Here is a 15,530-nt window from a genome sequence, read left to right as displayed (position 1 = left end):
ATTGCTTTACTCGACTTATACTGGTCTCCCCAACCCACTTTTGAAGCTCAGAAATCCCAAGCTTTCTATCTGTGATTCTGATGAGTTTGGAACCTCACTTTATTCCTTTTAGGACAACTATCAATTTTCTTTTGCATTTAAGATTTTCAAGAGGAAGAAAGGGCGCAAAAGCAGCTAGTTCCCTCTCCGAACCAAGTTTAAAGACTTTACGAGGGTATGGTTCTGAAATTCTGTCCTTTTATTTCACATCGGAGACAACTTTTGACTTCCATGTGGTACCCCACGTTTTTATCAATGTGCAAAAAGCCCTTTGCTCCTGATAAGGTCATTTCACCTTTCCCTTGTGGAGACAATCATTCCCTCGTAAGCTCTTGAATTTACTGTTTTTTTTTTTTTCAGCTCTGAATTTCATGGAGAGCAAAATGTAAATGGATGGTTAATGATGCTCTTATGCAATATTATTCAATTTTCTCCGTGCTCTTTTGACGTTTCTTGCTAGGATCGTTGGTTGTCTTAAATTGGATGTAGAAATTGATTGGTCTCACGAGCTGTGTTGGTAATATTTGTAGGGCCGTGTTGAAAATGACTGGTAGCTGTGCATTCATGAGTTTGTTTGTCTTTATTACATGTTCACAGGGCTCACAGTGTTTTCCCTCTAATTGTACATCTCATATGCCCCTTCATTCAAGTTATTCTACGATTGTTGGTTTTAGGTTTCCCACTCAAAATGCAAAAGGCCCAGATATTTGATGGTTGAAGTGAATTTACTGGGTTTATGATGCTTGTTTGCATATGGGCATTATAGTTTCTGGTACTGGAAGCCAAGGTTTCTCGGGATTTAAGTTTGTGCGTTAAGTGATAAATGCCAAACCCCCTTATCACATGATGCCTACCTCACCAGTTGTCGAATCTGCCTTGACCCAGTAAGCATGTGGCATTCTTATTCTTTTTTCACATACAGGAGTCTGGCTCTTCTTTATTTTTGGTTCTTTCCAATGATTTCCTTTTTTTCTTTCCGATTGCACTTTACAGGAATGGTTCTCTCTCTACACCATCGGGTTCTACTGAGAGTTGTTGTGATGCAGAAATACATCTCGCTAATGTGGAAGAAATTCGGAGTGATAACTTGTCCTTAGAGGTGAGCACTGATGGAGCTTTCTTTTTAGGGGTTGATTATCTTGAAAATCTTGGCTTCAAAATCAAGCCACTAGTTTTCAATGGAAGTACTTACTTTATGTGTTGTCTGTCAGTAGAGATTTATTGGGCTATGCCACTATATGCATAATGGAACTGGGAAAAAAAGTTACTTTCCTTCTCCTCCTCCTCCTCCTCCTCTTCACGGTAATTCATTTCAACTCTCTGTTCCCCAGATCTGATGATCCGAAATGGTTCTGTAGCAGAACACCAGTCGCATCATTCTCCTTAAGTTACTTCCAGCTTGGAATTACTGTTTATTAAGTTTTCATTGAAGTCTTTACAGTTGTCAATGATGATACCTAATTTTTGTTTTGATATTCAAATTGTATATTTATTGAAAGTAATCATGGAGATTTCTTCAATCTTTAGGAGAGCAATCTTGCAGATGAGGATGGAAGTCTTGGATCATGCACTAAAAGCAATAATGATTATCCTTCAAGGTTTCAGCTTGAACAAGACGTAATCTTCTTTTCCCTTACTTTGAGGTGCAATAGCGAGACTTTTGTGCTGATTGCATTTTAATATGTAATTTGCATGTCTTTGAGTGGGTGCATTTAATTTTCAGAACCAGGAATCCCAGAATAAATTTTGAAGTTGTGTTTTATGTTTGTGAATTAGATATTAGTAAATTGGTATTGAAAGGAACACGGGTGGTAGCCAAATTTGAAGTTTCAATTTTAACTGGGAGTTAGTATTTGGTGTTAAATGACCTTCTAGTGTTGAGTGATTGGAACGGATAACTATTTCTGTCAGGTTGCTCTAGTGGTCCATGTGCAGCTGAACAGTAAGTGGCACTTGTTAACCACTTCCTTCTTCAGTCGCAAAGACTTCTGCACCATTTGCATAGTTTCACATGTTTATATAACCATTGCTGAATGTTTTGTTAAGTATGGGTGGATTATAATGTCTTGTTCCCAATTCGAGTATGAGTAGGAATACGAGCATGTTGAATGCTGTTGCGATTGATCGTAAGGTATTTGAGGTAGTTAGAGTTGGGCGATGGGTGAATATTACAGAGAGGGGCTGGAAGTTAGTGAGAAGTATGCACTTGGAGTTAAGCTCGGCTTCTTGGTTCACAAAAGCTTTGGAGGACTGCGTAAAGGTGGGAAGTAGGGAGTTTTATTTGGCTCACAGAGAAGGGGACAGGGGCTACATAGCCCAGAGGTGTGTTAACTCCCAAGGGGCATTCATGGCGTTGGTGGAGTTCAGACAGGGGGGTCGGAGAAATAATCTTCTCATTCCTGAAGGGATAGATGGGAGGGGGTGGTGTAAGCTGGCGGAAGTGTTGAGGATGGCAGGCAGTGGCTGTGTAGCGGAGTCGTCTCCTCCATTGGTGGTAGCGGCGAAGTCAGCCCAGCCCTCGACATCGTATCTGGAGGCCCTGAAAAAAAAAAAAGAAGGCTGTTTACCCACCCTATCAATCTGTCAGCCTGAGAGGAGGTGTGCTGTTGCAGGCTGGAGACGTTGCTTCTTCAGTAGAGGTGCAGAAGCGAGAAGGGGCTGGCAGTGGACTTGTCGGTGTTAATAAGGAAAATCTTTTGCGGGTTGTGTTGGAAATGCAGAGGAAAATAGAAGAAGTGCACGCTGATTTGAATTTATTGAAACTGTGCGTGGAAGATTTATCAGGGGTGGAAGTGGGTGTGGGCCAACGCTTTCAGAATGGGCCATGGTCAATGGGCCAGCAGAATGGATACAAGAGCTTTACGCAGGCCTCAGGCAAATGGGCAATGGGCAAGACAATTGGGCCTAGGCCTATGTGGTCAAATGGTTAGCCGAAACATACAAGGCCCGTGTGGAGGAGACGCGGTGTGTCTGCTCTAGGCCCATCGGCGGGTGGGCCTCTGCCATCGTCGTCGGCGAAGAGCCAGGAGGCCCCGGCGAAGGTGGCGACACTGCCGATTGAGGCTAGGTTGTCGGAATCTACTCCGACGGGAAATGGAGGGTGCGATTTGGATAGGGATCTTTCCGTGTGTGATCCCGCCGTGTGCGATTTGGATCGGAATCTTTCGATGGCCACAGAACCGACGGCGGCTTCTTTGCCGACAATAGTGGAGGGGTGCGCTGAGGCCTATTCCTGCGAGGGGGGTGTACAGAGAAGACGCGGGATGGCTGTCAGGGGGAGCTACCGACACCATGTGACGCCGGTGTTGTCTCAGGTACCCAGAAACCGCCGATAACCATGATGGGAGGGTCCTCTCCCCAGTCGGAGGTCCAGGGTCTCCCTGAGGTCCATCTTGACTCCATCGTGATGAGGAACTTCGGCTCTGAAGCTTAGCTAGAGGTTGAGGAGGCAAGGGAGGAGGTGGTTCTCGAGACCTATTCTGGCTGTGAGGTGGTGATGGTCCCTGAGACTCAATCTCCCACTTGTACTGCTGTGGTTGAATGGGAGGGTAGTAATCTTTTCGGAGAGGAAGGAAGGGGGGCGAGTCCCAATCTGCAGTGGGCTTCTAGTGATGGGGACCCTATCCCACTGAATCGTTTGCTGCCAAGTGAATCGAAAGCTCCTGATTGGCTGTTTCATAAGGTGAAAGAAATGCAACACTGGATAGGAATGGAATGTGGGGGTTATGAAGAGCAATTTCTAGCTTTACTTACTACAATTGAAGCGGATCATACGCAGTCAAAGAAGTCAGCGTCAAAAAAACAGCGGGAGCTCAACCGCCTAACTTGGTCACTGAAATATGAGGGAAGCTCAAGTCGTAAAAAATCCAAAGGGAAGGGGCTCGCCTATTATTTATGAAGCCGAAAATTGTATCTTGGAACGTCCGCGGGTTAAATGAGGCGAATAAGCGGCTTCGCATAAAAAACTTGTTGAGAGAATGGAGGGTGGATATAGTATGTTTGCAAGAAACTAAACTAAAAAGTGTTTCTAGAAGATTAATTCGAAGCATTTGGAGTTGCACTTACGCGGATTGGGTTTATCTAGCTTTAAATGGGGCCTCGGGTGGAATTCTAGTGATGTGGGATAAAAGAGTTGTTGAGAAAATGGAGAAGTTTGTGGGGAGTATACAGTGGCATGCTCTTTTAAGAGTGTGGCTGATAATTTTGAGTTGGCTTTTGCAGGTTTATATGGTCCAAATGTAGACAATGATAGACGTTTCCTATGGGAGGAACTCGCTGGGTTACATAGCTGGTGGGAGCTTCCTTTGTGTATAGGAGGAGATTTTAATGTAATCAGATTTCCTTGTGAACAATCAGGAGAGAGTAGGCTGCGCCCAGCAATGTCAGAGTTCTCAGATTGTATCTTTGATCTAAACTTGCTGGATATTTCTCTACTAGGGGGTTGCTTCACTTGGTCGAATAATCAGACATGGTCACGGCTAGACAGATTTCTAATTTCACCGGAGTGGGAGGTGCACTATTTGGAAGTGTGCCAGAAGAGGCTGCCATGTCTTTGCTCGGACCATTTTCCTATAATGTTGGATTGTGGTGGCATTCGAAGCGGGCGTCGATACTTTAAGTTTGAAAACATGTGGTTGAAAAGTGAAGGCTTTGTGGATAAGGTTAGGCAATGGTGGTCTTCTTATCAGTTCCATGGTAACCCCTCATACATCCTAGCTTGTAAGTTAAAAGCTTTGAAACATGATCTTAAGCTTTGGAATTCACAATCCTTTGGAGATATTGGGGAGCGAAAGAAATCCATGGTGGAGGAATTACAACAGCTTGAACTGATTTTGGAGGCTAGAGCCCTTTTACTGGATGAGTTGTTACATAAGTTAGAGCTGGTCGCAGAATTAGAAAGAATTCTATCCCTAGAAGCGATTTTATTGTGTCAGAAGTCGAGAGCTTTGTTGCTAAAAGAAGGGGATCGGAGCACTAAATTCTTCCATAGAGTTGCTAACTCTCATAGAAGAACTAATACCATTGAAATGATGAACATTAATGGCATGGAATGTAAGGAGGCCCTTTGATTCGTGACCATGTGGTGGATTTCTATGAGCAATTGTCAACAGAACGTGCGGGATCGAGGCCAAAGCTAGATGGTCTTCTGTTTGATGCTATTGCGACTCAGGAAGCCTCTTGGTTGGAGAGGCCTTTTGAGGAGGAGGAAGTGTATGATGTAGTCAGACGCATGAGCAAAGATAAAGCTCCAGGCCCCGATGGTTTCTCGATGGGTTTCTTCCAATCTTGCTAGGAGGTGGTGAAAGCGGACATTATGAAGGTGTTTCAGGAAATTCTTGGTTGGAAAGTTTGAGAAAAGCCTAAATGCTACGTTTATCGCGTTGATCCCCAAGAAGACTGGAGCGGTGGAGATTAAGGATTTTCGACCCATTAGCCTTGTGAATGGGGTTTACAAAATTATATCCAAGGTGCTTGCTAACAGATTAGGGGCGGTTTTGGACAAGATTATATCGAAACCACAAAATGCATTTGTTAAGGGGCGCCAAATTTTGGATTCAGTCTTTATAGCGAATGAGGGTCTGGATAACAGATTAAAGGCTGGCTCCACAGGTATTATTTGCAAGTTAGATATGGAAAAGGCATACGACCATGTAAATTGGGATTTCCTATTGTATTTGTTGGGGAGATGCGGTTTCGGGCCTCGGTGGTGTAATTGGATTAGATGGTGCATTTCTACAGCCAGATTCTCAGTGTTGATTAATGGTTGTCCTACCGGCTTCTTCAATAGCTCTCGAGGTCTACGACAAGGAGATCCTTTGTCCCCACTTCTCTTTGTTATCATTATAGAGGCTTTGAGTAGGATGACATCGGCGGCGGTTACGCATGGGTTTGTGATTGGATTTCCGATTGGCAACCCCAATAGGGGCATTATCACTGTCTCATTTACTTTTTGCAGATGATACACTCATATTCTGTGAGGCAGACCAAAACCAGTTGAGAGCTTTGAAGGCTTTGTTACTATGCTTTGAAGCAGCGTCAGGCTTGAAGGTGAATTTTGATAAGTCAGAGCTAGTGCCAGTGGGGAACGTGAGTAATACTAGACAGCTAGCTAGTATTCTTGGGTGCAAGGTTACCACTCTTCCTATTACTTATTTGGGATTGCCGTTGGGGGCAGCAGCAAGGGCCTCATCCATATGGGATTCAATCATAGAGAAGATAGGAAGGAAATTGGCAGGGTGAAAAAGATTGTATTTATCGAAAGGTGGCCGCTTGACTCTTATCAAGAGTACCTTTTCCAACTTACCTACCTATTTTTTATCTGTGTTTCAGTTGCCTGCCAGGGTAGCGGTTCGGATTGACAAGCTGTATCGTGATTTCCTATGGGGGGGATAGGGGATGAATTCAAATTCCACTTGGTCAGCTGGGATAAGGTGTGTACATCACTCTTGTCTGGTGGCTTGGGTATAAAAAATCTGCGAATTTTCAACCGGGCCTTGCTTGGGAAGTGGTTATGGAGATATAATAACGAGACAGAAGCGTTATGGAAGCAGGTGATTGACTGTAAATATGGAAGCATGTTGGGGGGGGGTTTGGTGCACTGAAGAGGTGTATGGGGCTAGAGGTGTGGGAGTTTGGAAACACATTAGGAAAGGGTGGGGGATTTTAGTAGCCATTCCAAATTGGTGTTGGGGAGGGGTTCTCGCATTAAGTTTTGGAGGGACATATGGTGTGGGAATGAGGCCCTAAAGGATACTTTTCCAGCTATTTTTCAGTTGGCATGCAACCAGGAAGCTTCGGTAGAGGACCTTATGCTTCATATAGGGGACCATGTGCAGTGGAACGTCACATTTAGTAGAGCGGCGCAAGACTGGGAAGTGGACATCTTTGAGGCTTTTTTCAGTTTGCTTTATTCTGTAAAGCCAAATAGTCAACAACTAGATAGGCTGTGGTGGACTCCTGCGGGTAAGGGCATTTTCTCAGTTCGATCATTTTATAAGTTCCTTACCCAAACTGCCACCACTCTGTTCCCGTGGAGGAGAATCTGGAGAAATAAAGCGCCTCCGAAAGCGATCTTCTTTACTTGGACAGCAACGTTCAGGAAGATTCTGACTACCGACAATCTGAGGAAGCGCCGATTAGTTATACTAGACTGGTGTTGCATGTGCAAGAGATCTGGTGAAACAGTGGCACACCTTTTGCTACATTGTGAGACTACTAGAGCCTTGTGGGTCGAAGTCTTTAGCCGGATAGAGTTAGCCTTTGTTATGCCTGCAATGGTGGTAGATCTATTGGCTAGCTGGACACTTCCGAGAGGAGCGCAACAAATCAAGGCGGTGTGGAACATGATCCCGATCTGTATTATGTGGTGTATATGGCAAGAGCGCAACGATCGGACTTTTGAAAACAAAGAGCGGTCCCCGGTGGAACTTAGAATGCTATTTTTCAGTACTTTATTCCTATGGGCCATTGCTTTAGATTTTAATGGCCTGAATTTTCATGATTTTCTAATTTCCCTTTCTTCAACCTAGATAGGTTTCATCTCTTGTATACCATCTTGTGTACTTGGGCCTTGCCTATTTTTATTAATACATCTTTGATTACTTATCAAAAAAAAAAAATTTTTTGTTCCACACATTATTGTCTTAGCTTTCCGCTATTGTATTGCAGGGGGGTAATGTTCATGATTTTTTGTTTTTAATTGATCGCACGTAGAATGTATTTAGGTGTTATTTTGTATACTTCTTGTGTACATGGGCTATGCCTATTTCATTCATATATATAATATTGATCTCTTACTTATAAAAAAAAAAAAAAGTATGTGAAGAAGTGGTGGATTTTGAGTGTGAAGTGTTCCAAATTCATGCTATGCCAACTTTGAAAATGGTGCTTGTTTTAGCAGGTGGATATATCGCTGTATTGGTTGTTTGACAATAAACTCGTGTTGGTTCAGTTTTTTTTCCCTTTTTTAAAAGGACATCTTCTCCCAGGTGATGACATCTTGGCATCTTTAAAAAACCCCGTAGACATCCTAAAAGGCAAATGGAAAATTTGAGGCAGCTTTATACACATGGTGGAAGGAATGGTGTTCTACTGCTTCAAGGCAATATTGGGATTAAACATGTAGCCAGTTAAAAGTATCTTAAGTTATTATCCTCAAGATTGGAACTGGTATAGGATTAATTTGCCAATCTTCAATGATGTCAATGGAAACTTCACATATCAATAATCTTTCGCATAGCTTATGAACAACTTATTTGTCATGTAAGAAGTATGACATAAGAACTAGACAGCTTTCATCGAAGGCAGCTTTCCTAGCTAATGTACACAAAAATGGATGTGCCTTTGTGATAGGTACAAAGATTACAGCAGCAGTTACAAGAAGAGATGGAACTACATGCTATCCTGGAAAAATCTATTGAGAAGAATGCTTTGAAATTCTCAAGTTTGTTGTGTCTCCCTCATCAGGTTTGTTATCTGTTATGTTTCTTTTGGATTCAGTAACATATGCTTTGGGATGGAAATGATCCGATGAACAAATTTGAAGAAACTGTCCTGAAATTTAAAGTTTTTGAAGCAGATTTCACATGTCCAAGTATTTTTTGGTTCAGGCTAAAAATGTATTATCAGCTACCCTGTATGTGCTTCCTAAGAGTGCCTTCTAGTTCATTAGGGTCGTGTCTTATAAAAATGGGATGCAGGATGGGGTGAATCGAACTTCTCAGACTCTCACTTCCTTTAATGAGGATATGGGTTGTTCAAGCTTCTTGATTTTTCTCATTGATATTCCTAAATAGGTGATTCACATGTATACTTCCAGTGTATCTGGGCTTTGCCTATCTTCATATCAATAAAATATCTTATTACTTATTAAAAAAATAAAAAAATTCTCATTGATATTGCTCGTATTTTCTTTACACTGGCACACTTTGGCATTTTGGCGTTTTACGATAAAAGGATAGTATGGCAGAATTATGTCACGGGGACTGCCGGACTTTTCTGACAGGCAATTACCTGTACTCCCTTATTTTAGAGTTTCATTGTTTGTGGAAACAAAAAAATATAACAACTTGATAGTTCAGAAGTAAGTCAATGAAGTTATAAGTGTGGGAGATGGTCCTTGCCTGTATGGTGTGGTGTATTTGGAGGGAGATAAGTGATAGAAGTTTTGTGGATCATAAGCAGACAATGGAAGAGTTTAAAATTTTTGCTTTTCGCTACTTGTTCCTTTGGACAGCCTCTATAAATTTTAATGGGCTGAGTTTTCATTATTTTCTTGTATCCTTTTTATATTTTTAGTTTGGTGTTTCTCTTGTATACATATTGTGTAAATGGACTACGCCTTTTGTTTTTTAAGAAAATCTTTGATTACTGTAAAAAAATTACTTTACAAAAACTTCAGAGGAACTTGCCTATTATCCCTGTTGACTTGTTAACTTTCTAGGTCTCAAGTAAGTAGAGATCATAAACTTCACTCGTTGGCTAGGTTTTAATATGGATTTGATTTTATGATAATCATGTGTTCATATTAGTATAGGCTCAGGAGCTCCTATCCAATATTGCATTATTGGAGGTCAACGTTTCAAAACTTGAACAAGAGATGGTCTCTTTGCATTTTCAACTTAGCCAAGAGAGAAATGAACGGAGGCTTGCAGAATATCGTTTGAGGCATTGGACATCTCAGTCAACATCTCTTTGCTCATCTGGCATTATGGATACTTTGGTGTGTTATCTGCTTTTATTTACATCTAAAGCCTTCCCAATGGGAACAATGTTTTTATCCTTGAGAAAGAAATGGATTCTTTTTTATCTTGTGTGTGAATATCCATTTTGTTTCCTCCTTAATGCTGTAAAGTATCCTTGGACAATATTCTTGCATTGATGTGAAGAAATTGGGTTTTGGCATAAAAGAAATCAGTTGGGTATTATTTACTTTCAGTCCTTCATTTTTGTTTGTTTAAACATCGAATATTTAAGTGTTTTGAATTGGTAAAAAAATTCAAAGGCATTGAAATCAAGAATTCAGAGGTACAATCGCCTTGCAAGTGAAAAAGGCTAGAGAAGCATTAAGTAATGTGTATAGAAATAATGTAGAAGGATATGATACACCTAGAGGTGACAGAAAGTATGGACTTAGTGAGAGTAAATTGGATAAGAAGGATATATATAGTTGACCCAGTTAGTTTACTAAAACCCTTTACAAGCTGACCATAACCAGTTCCAATTAATGGTTGGCTTGATTGAGTTGATTTTTTAAGTCTTAAGAGCATCAATTTTGGACTTCCAAGTTTAGTTAAAAACCCATTGCTGGACTTCTCTCCATATTTGGAGGAACAATGCATGGTCTTGTGTATTTGTGCCACTTCCATGTCACGAGGGCAACTTAAATACACATAGGCAGCTAAATACTACATGCTTTGATATGCTGAGATTGGATTTCTAATTGCTATACTTTTCCACTGCTGGTATAATCATAATGGTTATGAGATAACTCATGCGGTCTTCCATATGGGCAATTCACACACAGTTGTACTGTATACGTTCAACTTTGTGTAATATGGTTAACTTTTTTCTTACATTATCCAGAGTTCACCTTTGAAGTGTTCAGAAGCTTCTGTTTCTGAAGTCAGTGATTCCTCTGAATATAGCACCTGCCAGGAGCTGAGAGATCAACCATTAGAATCTACTAACAAATGTACAGAGTCGTTAATAGAGGTATCTGTCTAGTTTTTCTCATACAGATTTTGATGGCTTTAGTTTGGTATGCTCGTGAGAATTCAGTTTGACCCAAAGCCAATGTGTTAATTATCCCTTGTTAAATTGATCCTTATATTTTGTTAAAAAAAGTGGAAATGTTGGTTAAATCTTTAGTTTTATAGTCAACAATTAGTAGGAATCTAACACATGATGCTTCCATCAGAATGTAGTGGACTCAAGTGCACTTTGCCTTGACAAGAAAATGTCTACGAAAATGGATTTCAAATCCTGTCGACCTGTAGACCTCATGAAGCTTCCTAAAGGGATGCCACCGGATGGTCTTTGGGATCACCCTAATCAATTATCTGAAGAGATGGTGAGATGTATGAAAAGTATATTCATGTCCCTGGCAGATTCTGTAATACCATCCAAATCATCTGCATCAGAGATCCACTGCTCACCTCTGTCACCACGTGGAACATCGCCACGCGGTCATCTTTCTGGTTCATCTTGGTGGTCCTCATCAGAAAGGTCAATCATTTCATCATGGGTGCAGAGCCCACAAATTGATATACAGAATAACTCCGAGGTGTTGGCTTCAGAGAATGCCTGTGATCCCTATTGGGTGCGGGGGAAACTAAGTTGGGCTGACATTGGAATCTATGGACTAGCAACTGAAGTTTCTTGGATGTCAGTTGGGAAGAAGCAATTAGAATATGCTGCAGGGGCACTGAGAAGGTTCAGGTATTTCATTTAGTTCTTTTGGTTTGGATTTCCTTTTCTTTCTCTTGGGCAGACTACACTTATGTGAGAATTCATAAATTTCAAAAAATGCGACTTAAATATATTAAGAGAAACATTACAGATGGTAGTTGAGATTGTTTGCATTCTTTTAAATTGACTGCTTGTTTCAATCTAATCTACTTTTGGTTTTGTTTGCATGCGACTTCTTGACATTTTTATGTTTGATTTGACTGGGCACTAGCGGTATTACAAAGTTGTTTCAACTTATTAATTAACACTAACCCCTACCTACATGTTTTTTCCCCTCTATGCATGTTAATTACCTGGTTCAGTCATTCGATCTTCTTTTCTTGTTGAGATTGCATATTGATATAGGAGGCATACCCATGGTATTGAAAGATCCCTGCGATGGTATTTATAATCTGAAATGGCCCTGTTGCATGCATTTATTTCTCTGATAACATGGGTCAGACAAGTATAATGATTAGAATACTCTCTGAATCTTGAAGACTTGCATTTGAATGGTTGATTTTTTGTTTGAACATAGAGCTGATTTGTTTTATTTTTTTGAGAGCAGGGCACTTGTTGAGCATCTGGCAAAAGTGAATCCTATCCATTTGAGCTGCAACGAGAAGCTTGCTTTCTGGATCAATCTATATAATGCTCTGATCATGCATGTGGGTTGCTATATTTCTATCACACGTGTAGTTTATAAAAGATAAGCAAGGCACTGCAAACACCACAAAAAGCACTTCCAAAACTTGTGAAGCTTTTATAAAAAACAGGTTAAAGTTTTTGTTCTCGTGGCAAATATGAACAGGCATACTTGGCATATGGAGTCCCAAGAAGTGACTTGAAGCTATTCTCTTTGATGCAAAAGGTTTGATTCTGACACAAGTATTCTCGTTTTGTTTCTGTGTATTTGGAAACATTTGTTTTCTGAATTGAATATGGTTATCATATGACATTGTCAATATGTCATGTGTTGCAGAGCCCTAGCCAGGTGCTTAGGTAGTTGGTTGCTAAGTTTTGAAATGTCACTTGGGATCCAAGCACTTTGGAGATTTCTCCAGTGCTTCAAACCTCACATGGGATCAAATAGAATTTGGTGGATTTGTTAAAAAGCATAAAGTAGGCAATGACAGATGAGTGGGGCCAGTTCATTCTCCATTTGTGGCAGAGTTTGCTTCTCATCTCTTAAGGTTCAGTAAAGGTATTAGTATAAATTCTTAAAGGTATTAGTACACTGAAAGATTAAGCCAAAAGAGGATGGTTAAATTTATCTCCTACAGTTCCTCTCACACGTGGCACCTCATGCATGGCCATCGACATTAGGACATGTGGTTGCTAATTGCATAGACATACAGACAATGGTTGCTTTTGGTACCATACCAAATACTATCTAGTTGCTCTTAAGAGCTCTTTTTTTTACACTGCCTTTTTATGCATGTCTGTGTCATTATGTTAGAATCCAACTTCATGACTTGGTATGGAATGAATGACTAAGCTAGCTGATCTTCATTAACATAATTGATTAGATGCCTCGTAGTTCTCTTGTTGATGATATAGTGATTGCATGCTGTGGCCAAGTCGGTCAAGGATAGATGTTCTATTTTTAATTTTCATATGACTATTCCAAGGATAGTTTTGCAGCTGCAATTGACGGATGAGTGATTGTTTATGGTTTTTCATGCTTGGGGCATGTCGATTGATGATTTTTTTTCCAGGTAGCATACACTGTTGGGGACATTCTTTCAGTGCAGCTGCTATTGAGTATGTGATTCTAAAAATGAAACCACCACACCATCGGCCGCAAATTGTATGACATGCTTTTGTAATCTGTTAGAATTGTTCTCTTTTTTTGCTTCATTCCCTGGTTAACATTTGTATGCAAACTATTATCAGGCTTTGCTTCTTGCCCTTCACAAGCTGAAGTTATCGGAGGAGCAAGGGAAGTCTGCAGTTGATACACATGAACCGCTCGTAGTTTTTGCTCTCAGCTGTGGAATGTACTCTTCACCAGCGGTAACCTCACACTTTCCACCAAATTTTGAATGGGTTGCTTTGTATTTAGTTCTCCTGTATGTTAAATCTTTATTTTACATGACTTGGGGAAGTGCAGGTAAGAATCTACACTGGTAAGAATGTGAGGGAAGAGCTTCAGGAAGCACAGCGTGATTTCATTCGAGCTTCAGTCGGGATTAGCAGCAAAGGGAGGTTGTTGGTCCCCAAAATGCTACATTGCTTTGCCAAAGCCTTTGTGGATGATGCAAATCTGGCTGTATGGATATTGCATTACCTTCCGCCTTATCAGGCTGCCTTTGTTGAACAATGCATTTTTCAGAGGAGGCAGAGCCTTCTTGGTTCACGCAACTGTGGCATTATTCCATTTGATTCACGCTTCCGTTACCTATTCCTGCCGAACAAAGCTCCTCTTTGGTAATGTAGCAGTACCAAGTTTGCACCGAGATAGAACTGGATTTCCTTGCCCTGGGAAAGCCAATACGAGAATAGTGTCAACTGTAAATGACGCTGGAAGAAAAATTACATTGCAACTCTATATGAAGCTTAGCCTCCTCGAGAAGGATGGTGGCAGTTTTTGTCTTCTGCCTTATACCCCCAAGTGTGTTGTACATTTTGTTCATGGATAAAAGGAGTTTACCTACAGTACTTGTAGGTGAAGAGTTGTACATTTCCTTGGCCCAAAAGTTCAAATAAGAACTACATGTTTCCTTTGCTACTTATTGTTCGGAATTAATTTAGTTGTTCGAGTAATGCTATTCATCATATCAATTTTAACATCTCATGATATTGCATTAGATGATTGGAGACTATTTATTATATTTTATTTGTGAATCTATCATCTAATGTCATATCATAGGATAATGAGAGAATGACGAGAAAATGGACCTCTAGTAAACAGCTAGTAGTTGGTCTTTCAACAAGTAATATATTCAGCCACTGTAGGACGTCCTGCATGCATCCACATAATAAGAGTGCTGTTATGCAGGAGCATGGAGATCAGTTATAAGTTTCTCGTAACAATTTGAGAAAAACCACATTTCAGTCTATACTCCTAAATGAGTAGTCTGTTGGAACTTTTATAAAGGCAATAACTTTTCCTTTTTACTAAATATGGAATTTTATTCACCACTTTTCATACTTAAATCTTTGGTATTAGAATCTTCCGCCTTAAATCTCTAACATCCATGACAGGTCATTTCATCATAGTTGGCAAAGTTAAAGTATTCACAAATCGACGTGACTTAACAAATTCACAAAACATTTTTCTAAAGTTTAACACTACACGTTGTTGTCGGCTCTGATATCATTTGTAACAAACTAAAAAAAGTCAAAACCACATCTGAACTTGTACTCCTAAAAGACTTTTGGGATCATTATAACAACAATATTGTATAAGGGATCTCGATTATTGCCATGATAGATAATTAAAGTGGAAATGGGGCAAATTCCTGAACACATCCTCAATTTTGATGGCATTGTGAATGAGCATAAACAGTCGAATTTCCAGGAGCCGGATGCCATATCAGCTCCACTTTGGGATGGTTCGGTCCTTCCATAATGCCTAAAGGCTAATTGGATCTGCATTACATTTTTAATCACCAAAAATAAACTTCAGTCCCGTTTTAAGAATTAAGATCCATCCCCAGGCCCTACAAACAAAACTGACTGTATCCCCAACTCCTGCTGCTTCTTTGTCTCAACTGTGGATCCATCATCCATCACTACATACCGGCCATTGTGCTGAAATAAACTTTCTCAAAGGTATAATACAAGAATATTGATAAGGTTAGTGCTTTACTACTATCTATGTATTACTCTTTTTGTATTTAATTTTGTATTTAATTTTTTATTTTACTTAATGATTAAGAAAGTAAGTATTAGTAAAATTATATATTTTTTTAATTTTTTTCTTAGTGATTAAGGATGTTAAAAAAATATTTAAAAGAAAATGATAAAAAAATATTAAAATACATTTAGGTAGTAGATGAGTAATAATAGGATAGTAAGCCTATCACTACCAATAATAT

At 40.1% G+C, this 15,530-nt stretch overlaps 1 protein-coding gene across 1 annotated transcript; it reads left to right on the top strand.

Annotated features, from left to right (window-relative positions):
* Positions 1 to 619: 619 nt before the first annotated feature.
* LOC121246256 lies at positions 620 to 14,218 on the top strand. Its single transcript, XM_041144363.1, is given in 13 exon segments — positions 620 to 923; positions 1,033 to 1,138; positions 1,567 to 1,656; positions 8,392 to 8,505; positions 9,575 to 9,760; positions 10,624 to 10,752; positions 10,958 to 11,478; positions 12,056 to 12,155; positions 12,299 to 12,358; positions 13,206 to 13,218; positions 13,221 to 13,297; positions 13,384 to 13,503; positions 13,601 to 14,218. Coding segments are annotated over 13 exon segments (1,878 nt in total). The 5' UTR covers positions 620 to 882; the 3' UTR covers positions 13,922 to 14,218.
* The last annotated feature ends 1,312 nt before the right edge of the window (positions 14,219 to 15,530 follow it).

This window comes from Juglans microcarpa x Juglans regia, chromosome 1S (genome assembly GCF_004785595.1).
Source record: "Juglans microcarpa x Juglans regia isolate MS1-56 chromosome 1S, Jm3101_v1.0, whole genome shotgun sequence".
NCBI lineage: Eukaryota > Viridiplantae > Streptophyta > Magnoliopsida > Fagales > Juglandaceae > Juglans > Juglans microcarpa x Juglans regia.
Note: the sequence above shows the minus strand (reverse complement) of the source record. Positions and strands in the feature narration are given on the sequence as shown.